Source organism: Sturnira hondurensis, unplaced genomic scaffold (assembly GCF_014824575.4).
Source record: "Sturnira hondurensis isolate 20B ecotype Veracruz unplaced genomic scaffold, ASM1482457v3 Scaffold0025376, whole genome shotgun sequence".
Taxonomy (NCBI): domain Eukaryota; kingdom Metazoa; phylum Chordata; class Mammalia; order Chiroptera; family Phyllostomidae; genus Sturnira; species Sturnira hondurensis.
In genome coordinates this window covers 131,766-151,719 of record NW_028098007.1, presented here as the reverse complement: position 1 = coordinate 151,719, position 19,954 = coordinate 131,766, and the positions used below count along the sequence as shown (strand labels likewise).

The following is a 19,954-nucleotide window of genomic DNA, read 5'->3' as shown; positions in this document are numbered from 1 at the left end:
GCATTACTCTGCACCCTGAAGAGGCTCGATACTCACTGACTCACTGACTGATGCACTGAATATATTAAAATAGGAATTGAATCAAAATAAAATGTGTCTTTCTCCTGCTATTTCGGGATAGAATTCTAAACTGCTGGACTTTTCCCTTGGATGAGGGGTAGGGGAATCTGTGTAATAGTCAGTTTCAGGCTATAGAGATAAAAATTTTGAGCCTTGCAATGTGGCTCAAAACATTCTCCACAGATTCCTGCTTCTGTACTGCTCTCCTGTCCCATTTGCTAGTGTGAAGACATAGATCTAACCAATAGAAATTATATTCAGAGGGCAATCACTAAAGTTTCTGGGTTTTTGTTACATAAGACAAAGTAGACCTGATCCCCTATTCTTTCCTTCGATAGATTGTTTGGCATCTTCTCTATGCTGGGTGCCGCTGCCGGCACTGTGGGGATGCTGGCAAACAAGACCTTGAGGTTTTGCTTTCAGGGGGCTTATATTATAGTAGAAGGTGAGAGAAAAATAAGTATCAGATAATAAGTACTATGCAAAAAATTTAAGCAGAGCTCTGGGAGTAAGCAGCAGTGTGTTCTGAACAAGAGTCTGGTGAGGAGCCTGGGAACTTGGGTTCTCTTCTTCCTCTTTTCCTTGAAGAGAAAACTGTTTGGTGTCAAAACAGTTTTCACTCATTACTGTAATAAATATTTATTGAGCCCTGTTTTATATCAGGGATGGAACACAGGTGTCAGTGATCTTGTGGAATTTACATTTTAGTACAAGAAGACAGTTTAATATAGTATCAGCTAGTGGGATGTTAGAAGAAAATTATAATAAGGTAACCTGATGAGTGACTGGGTAGCTATTTTGGATTGGATGGTGAGAGAAAGCCTCTATAAAGAGATGAAATTTAAACAGATCTAAATGAGAAGAAGGTATTAATCAGAAAAAACTGAATGAAATACATTTGAAGGCAGAGGGAATTGCTGGGTTAAAGGCCCCAGAGCAGAAAAGAGCTTGGCGTCTCTGAAGAACACAAAGAAGGCTGGTGGCAGGAGCACATAGCGAGTGAGGCAGGGGGAGGGGGAGTGGAGGGGGAGATGGAGGCGGGGGGCAGAGGGCTAAAGGTAGGGAGGTAACACTAAAGAAACAATAAAGTTCTGAGGAAAGAATATCAGTGCAGGCTGAACTGCACAGGCTTTGCTGAAGTAGGACTCAGATTAGATGGGTAAGAGTTTTATATACAAAAACGAAACAGGTATTCTTTCTAGGTTATAAGGGTGAGCATGGCATCTGGTAATAGGTAGGGAGCAACAGCATGAATAGGTCCCAGAAGACTTTTTCTACATGACATATTTCAAAGTGATGAGTTATTTATTTGTGCAATTATTTGATTAAGTTCCTCAAGAATAGTGATGCCTCACAGATGACTAGTGTGGCTCGCTGGCAGCTATCATTTCCCCCCCAACCAGAGGAGCAGCTGAAAGCCAATGCCAGCAGGATAAGGTGAGGTGCCATTCCACTTCTCCCCACGCCCCTAACTCCCTAGGCCTGGATGTCAGCTGCCTCACTGAAGGTATGCTCTGGAGAGCTGACCATCCACTCTCTAATTACCAAACATCAGTTCAAGACTTGGATCACACACTGGCCACTAGGACTTAGCTACGTTCCCATAAACTGCATAGCTGGATTCCATCTCTCAGCATTCCTTTCTGAAGAGTGGAATAATTCCAAAAATCTATGGACAACTGTAGCAAAATCACATGTGCCACTAGAATTGGAGAGAGCAGGGGCACTTTCCAATTACCTCTGGGACTGATGGACACATTCTAGAATGTCGGATTGGATTCAAGCATTATAGGACTTATCTCTGAAAGTCACACACTATAATCCAGAGTCTAAAAGTCAAATTAAGTAAGTAGAATCCATTAAAAAACCCCACCATATTTCAGCCAGAAGATGAGTCATGACTTTTATGCATATTACATGACTTTTCATGAGCAAAATTAAAAATATCTCCTGCAGACCATTTTATACTATGAAATCTGAAATGCTGCTTTTTTTTTTTTTGCTTTGGGGTTAATATTGAGTGTTCTTTAAATAGTAAGCAAAAAAGTTACTGAAACAGACAACCACCAATGCTCAATCACTATGGATTCTAGTAGGGACTTGACATCGCGTCCTTTCCACCTCACCTACTGAGCACCGACTTGCATTTCACAGAGGAAACAGAGACAAAGGCAGGAAGAAAAACTGGGGGAAAACAGGCTCCTGGGACTTACACAGCCGTGTCACCTTGGGCAAACTACTTAACCTCTTTGAATCTCAGTTTCCTTATCAGTAAAATGGAGATGCCACCTCCTATTTCATAGGTCTATAAATGCAAACGGGAGGTCTCATATGTAGTGTCTATAAAAGGGGCCTGCACAAAGATGGCATTTAATGAATGGCAGTTATCATCTTAATTGCCATCATTATCATCATGCTTAAAGCACAGAGTACCGAGTACCGCCTCATAGTGTAATTAGATGCGTATACAAATACAGTAGTCTTCCATTATACTATTTCACCCTCTGTGGTTTCAGTTACCTGTGGTCAACTGTGGTCCAAAAATATTAAACGAAAAATTCCAGAAGTAAGTTTTAAATTGAGCACCCTTCTGAGCAGTGTAATAGAATCTCCTGCTATTCCAATCCATCCTGTCAAGACATGAGTCACCCTTTCGTCTGGTGAATCCATGAGGTATATGACGCCCACCCACTAGTCACTTAGCAGCTGTCCCTGTTATCAGATGACTGCCATGGTACCACAGTGCTTGTGTTCAAGCAACATTTATTGTACTTAATAATGGCCCCAAACTCCAAGTGCAGTGATGCTGGCAATTTAGATATGCCAAAGAGAAGCTATAAGTGCTTCCTTTAAGTGAAAAGGTAAATGTTTTCCACTTAATAAAGAAAGAAAACAAATCACATGCTGAGACTGCTATAGTAAGAACGAATCTTCTATCTTTGAAATGCTGAAAGAGAAAGAAAATTTGTGCTCATTTTGCTCTCACACCTCAAACTGAAAAAGCCACGGCCAAAGTGCGTGGTTAGTACTTAGTTAGGATGAACAAGGCATTAAGTTTGTGGGTGAAAGACATGAACAGAAAACACGTCCTGACTGATAGCAATGTGGTGCGCCAGAAAGCATGGAGCCTGTGCGAAGCCTTCAATAAGATTTCCCCAAAAGGAGTGACCCCCAGCCATTTCCTGCAAGTAAGAGATGGTTATACAGATTCAGGAATAGGTATGAACTGAAAAATATAAAAACGACTGAAGAGAGAGAGAGACACTACAGTCATATAACTTTTATTACAGTATATTGTTATAATTGTTCTATTTTATTGTTATTGTTGTTAATCTCTTTCTATGCCTAATTTATAAATGAAATTTTATCATGGACACATTTGTACAGACATAGTGTATATATGTTTTGCATTATCTGCGGTTTCAGGCATCCACTGGAGGCCTTGGCACATACTCCCCCTTGGATAAGGGGTGGGGCTACTGTATCACACAATAAGGTATCTGGACCAACTGTCAAAAAAAAAAAAGAAAGAAAGAAAGAAAGAAAGAAAGAAAGAATGATATATAGCATACTAGAGAAGATGACATACTTGAGGTCCTTGATGACTCCTGCTGACATATCCTTACCTCTGGCCTCTTTCCACTAAACTACACTATAATGACATATGAAAATTCCCCGAACACATTATGTTTTTCATTCATCTGTATTTCTACACATATAGTCAATTCTCATTAGTCACAGTAGTTACGTTCTAGAACAGCGATATTCAATTGGTGCTCTGCAAGAATTTTTAAAACACGCAACACCTGACTATTTAGTCAGGGGCACTGACCTCCATCCCTTAGATTGTCAAGTAAGTAAATGACAACAGCCAACACAACAATGGCCACCTGGTGTGAATAATAAAAATTATACCTGTTTCTTTTGTCAGATTGGCAGAAAATATATATATTTTGGTGTGTCGCAGAATTTGAGATGAAAATGGTTGAAAATCAGCATTCTAGAAATTCACAGCAAACACTGAATCAATGATTACTGACCACTGCTCCTAAGGTAAGTACAGAGTTAAGGTCCTGAGAGCCCCAGGTCACAACATTTTTGTCAACTGATCAGTGTGATACATAACTTTGTTTTATGTGTGTTTCTTTTTAAAGACATCTTATTTGGTGTATATTGTTGAACTTGTGCCCAAATGAAGCTTATCTAGCACATGTATTTTCACTGTAAGGGATAACACACTTTCTTGCACTTGGCAATACTAGACAGACTTCAACACTATGGTAGGTGTGCATTTTACACAGTGGACTCACCAAAAAAAAGTACGAAAGTGAAAAAACCATGGCACTAAATATATCATGAAAAAAAAACTTGTTTACAGTATGAGCAGAGTATGGCCTTGTTTGACCTCAACTAAAAATGTTCCCATCGGATGACTCAAATTTTCCCCCACTGTATGTCTGTCACTGAAAGCACTACAAGTACAAATTTGGGGGCTACAAACAAATTTTAGCTAGTAGGTGAATTTGCAAATATGGAATCTGCAAATGACGCGGATCAAGCACGTTAATGAAGATACCCTCTCTCTTTCTGCAGAATTCATTTGGCCAACTCCTATTTGCCCTTCAGCACTCAGCTCAAGATATCTGAGAAGCCTCGCTTTATCCCAGCCAGTCTGGGTTAGACACATACCTAAAAAATGCCCCCACCGGCTTCTGTAGACTGGCTTCTTATTGCTTATCAGGCTGTTTTACAACTATTTCCTTTCCTTTCTCCCCCATTTGACTGCTCAAGAGCCTTGAGCATGGGAATCCAAGGCCTGACTCCATAAAAGCAGATCATTAAACATTTGTTGATTAACAGTCTTCAAAAAAGGGAGAGGAGACTACCGAAACTGTCTGAGAATGGGCATGGGTATAAAATCAGAGTTTTCATAAATTAAAACAGGAAAGCAAATGGGATTTTAACACTAGTTCAAAGATTTTTCAATGTAAAAACTGATTTTAACTTATTTTAGACTAAAGTCTTCTTTTATTCAAGGCTGCATTAACTTCAACTCATATTGTGATAAGGGCAGTCCTTGTAAAGTGATTTAATAAATTTTTTTGTGTTGTTGTTTAAGCCACTTTGCTTTAAAAAATGTTGCCAACTAAAAGTATCTTAATTGACAGAATTACCCTTAGATACAGAAATATAGTTATATTAATTTTGCTTTTACACCTCTTCTGGTTTGGGACAAATGCCTCTCCACCAGGGATGTGTAACAATTTTAGAAAATCACTCAGACAATGATACGCTCCCTTTGGACTATCGTAAAGCTCTGTCACCACCAACTGCCCTTCTGCGCCCAGGCTGGCAGAGAATTTCTCTGCCTCAGGTGGGTTTCATCAGTCAGTCTCTTCATCTCTGAAGAGCTACTGAAGCTAAGATGGAAAGGGTTTCAGTTCAACCCCTCCTAGTTTGTACATGAAGCCCTAGGACTGAAGCAGACTTTACTGTGTACCTTCCTTCCCAGGTACTTTTTGCACTGAAAATAACAGCCAGGACAGGAATGAAATGATCATTTCGTTTCTAGATTCTGAATTAAAGAGAACTGAGAAACCAAAAAAATGTAGAAAAGGTTTGGAAGCCCTTGTGTCCTCACACATCAAGTACAGTCTTCCCCTTTGACTCTTCTCGTGTGCTGACCTACAAGATGGGAAATAGCTGACATTGCTTGTTCCTCACCCTAAAGATCTCATTCTCGCTCAGAACTGTAAACTCCACGACCCCCTAAATGGAATCTCCCATTTGCCCCAGTGAGAGATGCTAATCATCTCTCAGAGCTTCACCATGGTCGATTTTCACTTGATGTAATCTGTGGCCAAACTGCTCATTTGCTCTGTGAATACAATGCCACAGTTTATCCTATTCTTTTTGCAAAAAAAAAAAGGAGTTGAGTACTTGCTTTTTCTTAAGTCCCGAGAGTCCAAAGATAAATGGTAATGATTAAATACTATAACTGATGGATTACTTCACAAATAATTTTTAACAATGAAATAGAACTGAAGAGAAAAATAAAATATCACAAGGCATCATAATTTTAAGGATAAGCTAATGTTTTCAGAAACTCATTTCAGTTACATATATGTATGTATTTATTTATTGCAGAATGATGTAAAACATTTCCTATGTGGGTTCCAGGCAAAAGTGGTAAAACCGCAGCCCCTAGCCATAGCTCTCTGGCATTCTGTGATGAGTTGCCCCACTCCTGCACCACTGCTAAAAGGTGGGCAGCTTCAGAAATACCCATAGGCCCTTTATCCCAGTGCAGTGCTCCTTGCCACTGGCTGATTCTGAACTTTGTGACTTCATTCTGAAGAACAGAATATTCTCTTAGACCCAACAAGGATGGCATATCCATTTTGAAGCTCTTCATTGGTGTACCATTCATTTGGTCCTGGAGTTTTCCTTTCAATGCACATCTTGCCTAATTAAACTGCAAAAACTGAGGACAGGGGAATTAGTAATCTAGTGGCAACTTATATACCTGCAAGATGCTTGATCAAAATCCTTTTAAGGACTGGAAAAGTGTTTCCCTGAGGCTTGCTTGCTCCGCCAAGGGATTTAACCAGCTCTGCCACGTCCTCCTATGCTATGCCAGAACCAGTATCACTAGCTGTGGGTGGGTTCCAGATTGGTAGTATAGTGTATGGCACCATACTTCAAAACTGTGTAAGTCTGCAACCTCTACTAAACAAAATAAGCTCTCATTATCTCAACCAATAGGCTACCCTTTTCTTTACTGGTGGTTAGATGGCATTTTTAAAAAAAATTTGATACTATACTGCTTCTTAGGACAGCTGACTCAAGAAGAATTTCCAACTCCCTCTAAACTGCTCTACTTTGTAAAACTATTCTTTGCAGAAAGGTTTAACATTCTAATTATTTGGTAAATGCATAACTATTACCTATTTTACTTGAATTTAATGTGTTGGAATCACAATATGGAAAAACCATTGCAAAAAGTAAAACAATTTGGAGTTCCCTATATCTACAAATTCAGTCCAAATAAACAAAACTAAATATTCATAGCTTACATGGAAATAAAAATCGCACATTTGTTACCTGCTTGTTCATGTCTGTGATGTTTATCCAGACTTTGTTCAAGCCCAGCTCTCCGGATTCGATCTTCTCAAGTTGTTTTTGTTTGCTGAGTAGTTCTTCATTAAGTTTGGGAATTTCTTGGAATGAACTTTTCTGATTAGATTCCACTAAAAGCAAAAATAAGAACAATCATAAATAGCCATAACATTCCCTCATGGCTCCAAGAAGAAAAAAATGATTATACAGTAGGAAAGTAACAAACATTAACTCAGGGGGGATAATGACTAAATTTATATCTATCAATTACATGTTCTTTCCTTTACGTAAATGTGTATCGTTAACACTAAAGCTCCCTGTTAACTGGGGCTATTTCATTACTGGCAAGACAACTTTAAAAGTCAGGTGGTTAAAAATGATAACGATGAACATCAGCAGTAAGAGTTGGACTTGAATCCCAACTCTGTAACTTATTGTGATCTTGAGAAAATTACTCAACTTTTTTGAGTTCGGTTTCCTCATCTGTAATACAGAGATAAAATATACTCTACAGGATTTTAGAAGTGAAAGAATGGTATATAGTAAGTGATACATACATGTTAAGTATTGACCAGCTCAATAAAGGAGCTTTTGAGTAGTCAATGAGTATTTATAAGCCTTACTGTTAATGCCCCAGGTGACATCATAAGTTCTATCTCTAAGTGCATAAGTCTACTTTTCTCCACCTTGGATTGGACAAATGCAAGATGGGTTCTTACCTGCTTTCAAGGACTGTTACAAGGACTAAGATTTTAAACCTTTTTCATAAACAGCAGAGTGTTTTCTTAAATCAACCCAAAAGCTCAAAGTAAAAGAAGATAAAGAAACATGTTAGGTTAAGTAGAAGATGATATTTGGCTTTCCTTCGGGAAACAGATCTGAATGGTTTAGAGATTTGCTAGCCAGAAGGCAAGAGGCCTGAAACAGTGCTTTCTCTTCTTACATTAAAAACTGATTTCCCTTTTCATGGAAAGTAATAATGGCTGGTCCTACGCCATTTTTTAAAATAGTGCTAGATTAGTTATTATACACTTTCTTTAAAACCAAAAACTGGCACACAGGACAGATGTCAAGACAATTTACTAAAATCTAAGCGCCAAGACGTTTTTGTTCATTTCTGCATGGTCAGCACTTAGAATACACCTTGCACATGGTAGGCACTCAGCATTATTGACTGAATAACTCTGGCCTTTGCTTACCTCTTAACCACATTTCTCATCACTTTACCTGCCTCTTCAATCCACTTTCTAGCCAAGCACATTTTCCTGGCACATCCACCTCTTTAAGCCTTGGTGACCCTGTATGCTCTATCTTTTCTGCCTAGATGCCCTTAGCTTACCCCTTCTTCATTTCTGCCACCCTAGTTAAATCATTTCAAGATTCAGCACAAATAGCTGGATCTCCACCTTGGACCACTGCCACTTCTCTACTACTCCTAACTTGACCAAGCACTCAACATACTGTGTTGTAACTATGTACTTGTCTGTGTCCTCCACCAGACTGACAGCTACAAGATGATAGAGGACAAATCTTATCTGTTACGCATCCCAGGGCCCACCACAGTGCCAGGTATCCAGGAGAACTCAAAAGCCTATCCAGTGAAATAATGGTAGGATATGAAATGGAGATAATGTTAGCCTATTAAGTTAAACAAAGAAAACTCAATAACCTCAATTAAAATCATAAAGGATGACCAACAAGGAGAGAAAAATTGGGGGAGTAGGAGGCAAGTGATATGGTGGTATTGCTACTACAACAGAGCCCATTATCTGAAAATTCAGAGTTATTAAAAGAAATTGTTTTTATCCATTTCTCAAAAATAAACACCGAAGAATTTCTTTATAAACACAGTACTTCTAAAAAACCCCTCACTTGAGGATATGTTTCTTAATTTTTTAAAAGATTTTATTTATTTTTTGAGAGGGGGAGGGAAGGAGAATGAGAGGGAAAGAAACATCAGTGTGTGGTTGCCTCTTGAGCACCCCCTGAGCAGGACCTGGCCTGCAACCCAGGCATGTGCCCTACCTGGGGATCGAACTGATGACCCTTTGGTTTGTAGGCCTGCACTTAATCCATTGAGCCACACCAGCTAGGGCATGTTTATTGATTTTAGAGAGAGAGAAGAGGAGGAGAAGAAATATTGATGCCAATATTTCAATGGATGAGAAACATCCATTGGTAGCCTCCCATACACTGACCAGGGAATTGAACCTGACCAGGGATGGAACCCACAAAGTTTTGATGCACAGGACAATGCTCCTACCAACTGAGCCACCTGGCCAGGGCTTCCCTAAGTACCTTTAACATAACATTTGATTTATACCTAGTTTGTAGGACTACATCCACCTCATACAATAAGAACATTTTACCATTCCAAATTCATGAAACACTTAGTATTTCAGTGAATTTCTTTTACAATTTCAGATTGCAAAGAAACTCATCCTACAGGTCTGCCACTCCCAGGTGGTCAAACATCCCGAGAGAGAGAGAGAGAGAGAGAGATAGATAGATAGATAGATAGATAGATAGATAGATATTGATTGTGTGCATGTGTGTGAAGGGAGGGGCAGGAAGTCTCTCTCTTTCTGGCAGGGCATACAAATTAAGCAGAAGGTAGAAATGGAAGAGGAAACCCATAAACAATTTGGGTTATGATTATTAACTAATAAACTTATAAAGCTAACAATCCCTGAAAACACTCAGGATCCTGAGGACTATCTGAGCGAAGAAGGGATCATATTCACTATCTGATTTGGGGCCTTTCTGGAGAGACAAGCCAAGTGAGGGGACTCCAACTACATAAATGAGAGGAAATGTAGCAAACCAACAACTTATGATGACTTACACATGTTCTTTCAACATGGAAAGCAACTCATTTAAAATTTAGTATATTAAGCCCTGGCTAGTGGATTGAGCGCGGGCCTGCGAGCTAAGGGATCGCAGTTCGATTCCCAGTCAGGGCACATGCCTTGGTTGCAGGCCAGTTTCCAGTGGGGGACACGTGAGAAGCAACCATACATTGATATTTCTCTCCTTCTCTCCTTCCCTTCCCCTCTAAAGCCTATCCAGTGAAATAATGAATATAAATGAATAAAATCTTTTTAAAAAATTTAATATATTAATACTCAAACTTAGCTCTTTTCTTGATCTTCAAGATCAGGAAATGAAGATTTCTGCATAAACCCTTCATATAGAACATATAGAGCCAAAAGCAATATTTTGTGTCTTTATAGTTTGCAATAAACTTTTATGTAACTATTAAACTTGTTATTGAGTCCCTTACCATGTGCCCAGCTTTGCACTGAGCACTAGTTCATAAAAAGACCCTGAAGCTCTCCATTGAGCAGGGAGCAAGGCACTGTTGCAGAGTTACTATACAGTGTGATAGACACCATGATGGAGAAATGCCCAAAGTGCTTTGGAAGCACAAACACATCTTTATGTTTTATGGATGGGAAAGTGAAGGCTGAGAAAGAATAAGCGACCTGTCCAAGTTTCCCAGCTAGTAATGAGTAAGCCGGGCTTCAACAGTCAAACCTTTTGCTCCTAGGACCAGTGCTCTTCCTGGCACACTCCAGCTATCAGAAACACTGGCATCCTAATACCCTCATTAGTACAAGACCATTTTTAAGTTCTGTACTGTATGACCTAACTGCTACTCAGCCTGTATGACCATAAAAGAGATGCTTAATTTATTCATACTTTTCTTCTTTTTCAACTTTTCTGTCACACCACTGTTTCATAGCTGAGTGAAAAAGTGGGAGGGTGGAGAATAGAATCGTACTTAGAATAACCACGGAGGTCTTTTGAAGTACCTGGTTCTGGAAAAGAATACTGAGCTACGTTTCAAGGCCAGCCAGTACTTTTAGCTTAAGGATCAAGTTACTCCCTGAACACAAGGCAAAAATACAAGCCTATCTGCTTTTGCTTTCTGCTTCACCTCCTTCAGCAGCCCTACCTCCTTTCCTCACAAGTGTCTTAGAAAATTTACTGAAATAAAGAACAATGGGCTCTGAATTTTTCAAAAAAGTATTAAAGCTAGATCAGCAGATGGTCTTATTTGAGTCAGTGACTTCCACTGACTTGAAAAACAAGAAGTAAAAATTAACTTGTTGAAATATATTTAAAGCAGAAGCATAATTCAAAGAAAGATTATTTAAGCTTTACAAGATTGACCTCATTTAGTCAAGGTAATGGTTTTCACGGAAAACTCTTGGGCATGTGGTCCACACTGGTTCAGCCCATGGACTGACAACATGTGTCAGGCCGCACTCCAAACCCCTCAGGGCGTACTGCTTTAGCCACCACAGGTGCTGGCATCTCTGCTGCAGCGAACCAAAGCCAACAAAGCAGCTGAACTGACCTTTCTAAATGTGCTTCACTCAGCTGGCTGACTGGTCAAAGGGGAATGCAGGTTTCATAGCTCCAGGTACAATGCCTGGAATGTCTTGAATATGGCATTTCTAGGAATAGGTATTAACAAGTGTTCAATAAATGTGTGTTGACTCATTTGCCTGGTCTACTACATGTATACATTTAAAATATATATTTCTAGACAAAGAAATTCGCTGAAAAGCTAAGGTTAAACTACATGGGTGTCCTGTAAACACACAGGAGTCACAGAAAGGAATCTGAGAGGCAGAATTGAGCAATGTTTTGAAATGTATAAATAAATAATTGCTGTATGTGATCAAAACAAGCTCTAGCCTAACCCAGGAAGCCAGTGTAGGAGAGATGATGGCATAGGCAGGTGTCTTCCGTGGTTATTTACACTTAAACGTTGTTTCTGAGAACCTCTCTTCCAAGTTATGATCACTACCTGCAAAGAAAACACTGGCCTTGAAACACCTTGCAATACTACTAAGGACAAACATTAAGAAGGGACAATAACTAGAATACAGATCTCATTCTTTCTTACTCTGATTCTACCAGTTGATAAAACATATAGGTCAGGATGATTCTGGCAGAGAATTAGGACTTACCAAGTCCATTCCCTGAATCAGGAACTCAAGAAAATCAAAGTTAATATTTCAACATTTTTTCTCCCAAGCAACATCACTAGAAATGTCATCAACACACTAAGGATTAGCTGTCCCTGGATTACGTTCAGAACTTGAATAACTGCAGGCAGCAAAGAAAATCTGGACTGAAGGAAAGCTAGGATGTTGTGATCTTCCAAGGCTTACGATGGGAAGAGAACAATTCTAATTTCAGTTCTGGGGACAGGTTTCCTTATGACCTGGAGAAAACCTGGTGGTTAGTTTCCTGGTGTGCTCATGCCGCCAAGGTTAGGGTACTTGTGATTTGCTTGGAACTGGTTCCTTAGCTTAGAAAATTAACTCTTGACACCTAGAACCGAAGATCGCAGTGTTGCTAAAGGAAGATGTTTCGGTTAAACCTGGTAGAAACTATCACGAAAACACACCTTTTAGAACAAGTACTTTGGATGTGCAAAGTACAACTTTACAATTTAGAACATATAAAACTCATTAACTTAAACTTTAAAACTCACTCATAAGACATTTTTTGTGACTTGGCACACAGTAAGCACTTCATAAATGCTGGCTATTATTATTATTATTATTACTGCCCATTCCTATGTTCCTATACAGTTTTTAAGGAGAAAAATTTTAGGAGATTCCCATGTTCTTTCTCAAATGGCCCTGTGAGGCAAAAGGAAGTAGCCCAGTGTTACTGCTGTCACTTTGTACTTGAGGAAGTATAAAGTGGAAAGAGGTAGAGGTTAACCAAGGTTCGACTCCTGGACCTTAGCACTTCCCTTCTGGGTTGACTACCCTAAGTGTTGACTATAATGCCATTTTTCAAATACTATTTGTCCTGATGGTGCATAAGCATTTTTTCTTTTTTTGTTTGTGCTTAAAACAAATAACTATTACTGTATTCAAGCTGACAGCCAAGAAAGAGTATTTTAAAATGCTGAAAAAATGTACGTTCACCACTAGGCAAAACTCTTAATTCAATATAGTCCACTTTGTCCTAGACCCTGAAAAAGAATGGAAGATTATACTCTGAAATATGTGACCACTTACTTGTTCTAAATTTTTCCTTGAGGGCATCCAGATCCTCCTTCAGAGCAACTTGCATCCACACCAAGCCAACGCAGGCCACGACACAGGCGGCAAGGATGACAAAAGCACAGAGGGGATAACAGATCTTGCAGCATCGTAAATAGTCTCCCCTGATCACAAGAACAAATTCAACCAGGAGTACAAAAGTGATTATGAGCACAGCTTTATTAGAAATAGCATATGTGTGTTGCTTGGCAACTGTCTTTTTAAATGAGTAACCAGTTGATATCCCAGGAAATATAGGGTAATACATTTATATCTGAATGGCAAGTTGAAAATAACTAAATAATAGGACCTATGAAGAATTCATCTATTCAGTTCAAAAGTTTCAAACTTCACATGAAATAGACGGACTTCCTGTGGCCAGAGGAAGCACCTATGGGAACTGCAGCTCACTGCCATTACCACTGATTCAGGTCTTTGGAACAACCTCAGGTTAGGAAGGTGTGATGACCAGAGCTTCTCTGCAACTTCATCACTGCAGAGTAATTTACCTATCTGTCTCTGTCAAATATATGCTCACTTCTGGGGATCCTGCTTCAGTTTATTAAAACTTCATAAACTTTTGAGCAAGTTTTACTGTGAAGGGAATGAAAGAAATAGGAACTGTAGGTTTAAGTAGATACCTGGTACACTCTAGCTTATTGGCTCAGAAGAAAGGAAGCATGGAAAGGGAGTAGATTTCACACCAGACTTCAACCAACACTGAAGATCTAAACTAACCCGACAGGATAACTATTCTAGTTGTACTATTTCGCTTCATCAGATCTTTACAACCCAAACCTAGGATTTTGTCCTTAACTATATAATCTGGCAAAGCTCATTAGAAGCCAAATCTTTCCTTTAACAAAAGGACAAAGACTCTCTAAAGAAACAAACAAACAAATCTCTTTTAGCACCACAACCTTCTGCCTGTGCCTTGCTTCCACATCTTCAGTAGAATACTCTTCTTTTAATGTACTTCCTGAGAGGGTGCAAGGCATCGTCAAGGTTCCCTCCAGCCTCTTCCCAACCCTGGGTTCTAATTCCCAATGATCACTACTGGATTTGTATAGTGGCATCTAAACGTGGTTTGGAAGAGTCATCTCTTCTTTTTGTCTTCCAAGCTCAATTACTCTCAAGTATCATAGCTTCTACAGTATGTCCCTCACCATATTCTCTCACCACTAAGATTCAGACTCATCAAGAGTGCAACAAATAAATAACGTGCACTCTTAAGGTCCTTGCCTCTCCTTCAATTAAGAAAAAAAGGCTAGTTCTAAAAGCTTCTCTGCTCCTATTCTTAGCTACTCCCAACTTGGTCTCTCTGGGTTCTTGGCATATTCCCCATGTTCACACTTCTACTGTAGACTCAGAACTCTTTTTTTTTTTTGTACACTTAGATTTCTAACTTATCCTTCATTCAGGACCTGAGCTCATCTCCTCCCTAAAAACTTTTTTCCCTCTTTGCCTTCCAAGGACTATACCCTTTTTTGTTTGTAAGAACTCCCTTCTTCTCTTCCATTTGCCTCATTGGTAGTGCAAGATGTCTTTTCCCATCCCAACCCTCACCACTGCATCACTCACTTTCCAAAGTGAGAGCGATTTCCAATGATACCGAATTCCTCTTCCTCCTCCGAGCTGGACTCAGAATCAGAGTCAGGAGGCTCAGTGCGAAGCAGGCGGTGGCCTGAGCCTTTCTTGGGCTTCTTTCTCCGGCCATCTCCAGATAAGCCAATCAATGCATTGAGCTCTTTTCGCTTTTTCATCTTCTTGTGTGGGGTGAGTGGGGCACCCACCCCTGAGCTGCCAGGTTCGTACCCGACGCCTAATTCTCTTGCTACCTTGGAGCCGCCTTCCAGGGTGGAGGATCCTGGGCCAGAGCCCCCTGGTCACTCCCACCCAGGGGTGGGACTGACCAGATCTACTGGAAGCTGGAGATTGGAGCCCAGGGGAAACTGGAATTCAGATAGGTGGGGGGAAGTCACACAGATATGGCCAGACAGCTGGTGATCCAAATGAATAAGGCCCTGGGTGTGAAGTGTCAGTTACGAGGGTGTTAAGGAGACAACTTTTATCTCCCAAAAGGGATAAAAAGCCAAGTCAAGAACGACTGATTCTCAGCTCTGCTAATGACAGGTGCTTTAGACTTCCGAGACAGTATTCCCAATGGAGAGAGAAAGCAAATTTGTTCTCGAATGGGAGGAAAGGGAGGGGCGCAGAACAAGACAGGGGGAAGGCGCTAGTGCCTTCCTAACTGGAGAGGTGGCAGCAGGAGGCACCCAGTTCCTACAACTAGGACACAGCCTGGGCGACAAGAAAATGCCCGGATCGGGGGTGCTCACTGTCCTCCAGCTTCCGTCCTGAGTTTGCAGAAAGTCCAAGACAGGCGTGGAGGGCTCGGCTGAGAGGAGCCAGTCCAGCGCCCGGGGAGACCCCAGCCCTGCTGTCTAGGCCTGGGAGGGAGCGCCGGTGCGGAGTAGCGACAGCGGGATCAGTCCACCTGAACTCCCGCCCAGAGTTTGAGGTGTTCCGGCACCGGTGACTCTCGGCAACTCACTTGCACCTCCTCCACTCCAGCCGCGACTCCAGCCCCCTCTTCGGCTGCGGCCGCGGCCGCGGCTGCTCCCGACGCGCTGGCGGAGGCGGAGGTGGCCCGGAGTTCCAGCCCCGGGCCATCGCTACCGCCCCAGCTCACTTCCTCTTTGGCAGCAACCGCCCGGCACCGCCTGCCAGTAAGCCGCGTTTCCATTGGCCACCTGCCTGGTGACGCCACACCCGGGGTGCTCACGGTGACTGTGGGAGGGGCGTTAAAGGGCCCTGGGCCGTGTCGGGGGCTGGGCCTAGAGGCTCCGCCCCATCTGACTCGCAGGCTGTTTATTAAAAAGTTTAGGCGTGTTGAAGATTCCTGAGCCGGTTGAACAGTTATTCATTCCATAAATATGTGAGAGCTTACTATGTGTTAGTAGCAGTTCTGGCGCTGGAGATACGGCAATGAATAAAATAACTACTTGCCCCTACCTTCATGGGTAGGGATACAAGATTTAGCAAATAAAAATAAATACGGGACACTCAGTAAAACGAATAGCTCGTTAGTGTAAGTACCCTTATATCCTAGGCAGCTTCTGGGACATCTTCATACTGAAAAATTGGTGTGTTTTTTTTAAATCTGAAATTTAAATTTAACTGGTGTCCTGTATTTTATCCACCAAGCTAACATTCTAGGGGGAGGAGAGCAACAACAGACACATACATTAAATGTCAGGAGGTGATAAGTGTTATGAAAACATTGAAACATGAGGGGATGGGCAGTGCTTCTGTGATGGGGGTCATTTGGTTAGAGACTGGGAGGAAGAGAGGGAGCGAGTTGTGCAATGGTCATCAGGAAGGACTGTGTTAGAAGACCTGGCGTGGCTGGGCCTGAAGAGCGAAGAGGAGACAGGCGGGAAATAAGATCAGACAATCATCAGGGGCCAGAGTGTGAGGGGCCTTATGGACGGTGGTGAAGTCTTTGGGAAACCATTAGTGCTTTAAGCTAAGAGGAGGCATACTCTGGCTTAAATTTTAAAAAAGATCACTCTGGCTACTGTGTGGAAAAGAGAATTGGAAGGAAGAGAGGGACAAAGGAAACCAGGAAACCAGTCCAGATAGAGATGATGATAGACTAGGGTGGCAGTAATGGAGATGGTGAGCATTCTGGATGCGCTTGAAGGTAGAGCTAATGATATTTACTGACAGATTAGATGAAGGGTATGAAAGAAGAAGGGGTAATGGAGGACTCCAGAGATTTGGGGTGGAGCAACTGGAAGAAGGGAATTGCCAGTTACTGAGATGGTGGGGAGAAGGTGTGGGGCAAGCTTGAGAAGCCAATTCAGTATTTAAATGGCTGTTTGGTACCTCCATTTGGAGTTTTGGGCAGAGATAGGGACCTGAGATATAAACATGAGAGTTATCAGAGGAACATATATAAAGGATACATGGACAACAACTGAGAAGGGTGGAAATGGGAGGGAGGGGGGAGCACGGGGGTGGGATGAGATGGGAGTAATAGAAAACTGTACTTGAAAAATAATTAAATAAAAAAATTGGAAAAAAACCCATAATAAGATATCACTACACATCTATTAGAATAGCTAAAATAAAAATAATGAAACTATCAAATGCTGATGAAGGTAGAGATGAATTGGATCTCTCATAAATTACTAATAAGAATGTAAAATGCTACAGTCAGTCCAGAAAAAGTTTGTCAGTTTCTTAAAGAGCTAAACATATATTTACCATATGACCCAGCAACCATACTCCTTGGTATTTATTTCAAAAATATTTTTTGCTTTTTGTATTTTGAAGATCTGTTATTACTAGTCATATACATTTATTATTATGTCTTCCTAATAAATTCCTTTATCATTATGAAATGCCCCTCATTATCAATTTATCTTAAAGTCCACTTTTCCTCATGATAGAGCGAATCCAGCCTTCTCACAACTAGTGGCTGAATGACATATCTTTGTCCACCCATTTACTTTCAGCCAAGTTATATCTTTAAAGTGCACCTCTTGTAGAGAGCATATAATTTTGTTTTTTAAATCTATTTAAATAACCAGAGACATTGAAATTAAGAACAATCTGACAGTAACCAGAGGGGAGGTGGGAAGGGATAACGGGGGAAAGGTTTTTCAGGAATAACTATAAAGGACACGTGGACAAAACCCAGAGGGGAGATGAAAGCAAGGGAGGGAAATGGGTTTGGCTGGGGTGAGGGGGAGTGGTGGGAGGAAATGCAGACAGCTGTAATTAAAGAACAATAAAATAATTTTAAAAACAAATAAATAAACTTTGCCTTTAAATTAGAAAAAAAATAAACATGAGAGTTATCACATATACATGGCGTTTAAAACAGAGTGCTTTGAGCTACATGGAAGAAAGTCACTTAATTTGTATTGGGGCAATTACATTGTCATTCTTACTGTGGCAATTGTGCTGTCTTTGGTCAGGGAGACACACCCAAAGCCGGGGCCTGTCTTGTTTGTCTTTCCCTGTCTAGCTCAGAGGCAGGCACCTAATAACAACTATCCGATAAATCTATGATGCTTACATAAGTGGACAGAGATAATAGGAGTGGAGTTTTGGAATCAAGAGATCTGAGATAAAATCACGGTTCTAATCCTTACTATCTTTGTTAGCATGGAAGCCATTTAAATTCTCTGAGCTCCAGTTTTCTCCTCTGAAAAATGAGGACAGACAAATGAGAAGATGCCTGTGAAAGTGCTTTTGAAGCCCCAAATTATAGTGCCAAGTTATTGCTTTTATTGTCTTATTTTGTTTCTGGGGCCATGGAGCCCAGTAGCCACTAGCAATGTATGACAGTTTAATACATTTAACTTAATCAACATTAAATAAAAACTTTAAATTAATTCCTCTCTCTTACTAGCCACAACAGGGGAACCATGGGCTGAGCAACCCACAGGAGTGAGGTAAGGTCACAGATGTATCACCCAATTGCAATGGCTTCTGGTCAGCCAGGCTGTGCCCTCTCTGTGGGTGGAGACCTCCCCCAGGACTGGTGAGTGGGCTGGTCATGGGTGGGGAGACTGGAGGAGTAGAGAGCTAAGGGGATGCTTCTGCTGGATCTTTTGTTTGGTTTGTCTGTCTGCCTGTTTGTCTATGGACCTATATATAACACCCCTCCTGTGCTAGGTAAACATCCCATAGGATAATGAGTCACCCTTTGAAAGCTGCTGGCCAGGTGTTTTTCTTCTTTCAGAGGCTCTTGGCACCTCTATGGTCTCCTCCCTCAGACCTGGAACCCGAAAGACCAGAGGTAAAGCCAACCCTCTCAGGGTGAGGGCTCGTGCACTGAAAAGCCCCAGTGCCCTCTTACACCAGGACTCCCCAAGGATGTGATCCATCTTTTCATTTGGGGATGTTCATTATATGACCCTGTGTCTGTGGAGCCCTGCTTGGCTGAGGTGCAGTGTGAGCTTGGGTAGGTCACTTTGTAGTTCCAGAGCTTAACTTTCCTGTCTGTAAAATGGGAATAAGAATATTCCTTGCCCAGCCTTCTTTTCAGAGCTTTTTGGGGGAGGAAATGACATGATAATGCTTTATATGCCACAAAGTGACTTGCGGCAGGATGGGGAGTGATGCCTGCTGCATCCTCCTAGCAGCTCTATGGGGAAAATGAGCAAAGGTGGCTCCCCTGTGTGTAAAATGCCATCCTGGGTAAGTGGCAAAGCCAAATCTTGAGAGCCTGTGCTAGTTTGGAAGACTCCACAGACAACCAAGGCACGGAGTGGGGGCAGACCTGTTCAGGCTCATAGTTAGAAATTAGTTCCAGGGCTCTTAATAGTACCCAGGACTAGCTACCTGATTTGTGGGGCCCAAAGCAGGTGAACATGCAAGTCCTTTTGTTAAAAAGCAGGAAAAAATTGTTTTCTTTCTTTTGTTATTTCTTGCTCAGCTTGTCATGCTGTTCATTACTGTTGAATGTTGTGCTCCCTTGGGCATGGGGCTGAACACAGGGCCATAGGACTCTGCCTCTGATGTGGCACGAATCCCCAGGTTAACCTTCCCTGCACCCAGGCCCCTGCCCAGGACAGAGGAAGGTCAGGGTAATAGGCAGCTGAGAACCCATTTGTGGGAAGGGATGGCGGGGAGGTGATGAGAGGTAGGACTACATGTGAGCTGAGGCTGCAGGGCTCCGATGT

General features: G+C 41.3%; 1 protein-coding gene across 4 annotated transcripts in view; it reads right to left on the bottom strand.

Moving 5' to 3' along the window:
- EFCAB14 (EF-hand calcium binding domain 14) overlaps positions 1-15,965 on the bottom strand; it is a 36,008-nt gene extending 20,043 nt beyond the window's left edge. For 2 of the 4 annotated variants that reach the window (XM_037039543.1, XM_037039544.1), the window contains exons 1-3: positions 14,835-15,963; positions 13,230-13,378; positions 7,165-7,310 (exon numbers count right to left, since the gene is read on the bottom strand). In XM_037039543.1, coding sequence (XP_036895438.1) covers positions 7,165-7,310; positions 13,230-13,378; positions 14,835-15,016 — 477 coding nt within the window. In that variant the 5' untranslated portion in view covers positions 15,017-15,963. Of the gene's footprint in view, positions 1-7,164; positions 7,311-13,229; positions 13,379-14,834 lie in introns of all 4 variants that reach the window. The other 2 variants (XM_037039541.1, XM_037039542.1) reach the window with 2 other exon arrangements.
- Between the last annotated feature and the right edge of the window lie 3,989 nt (positions 15,966-19,954).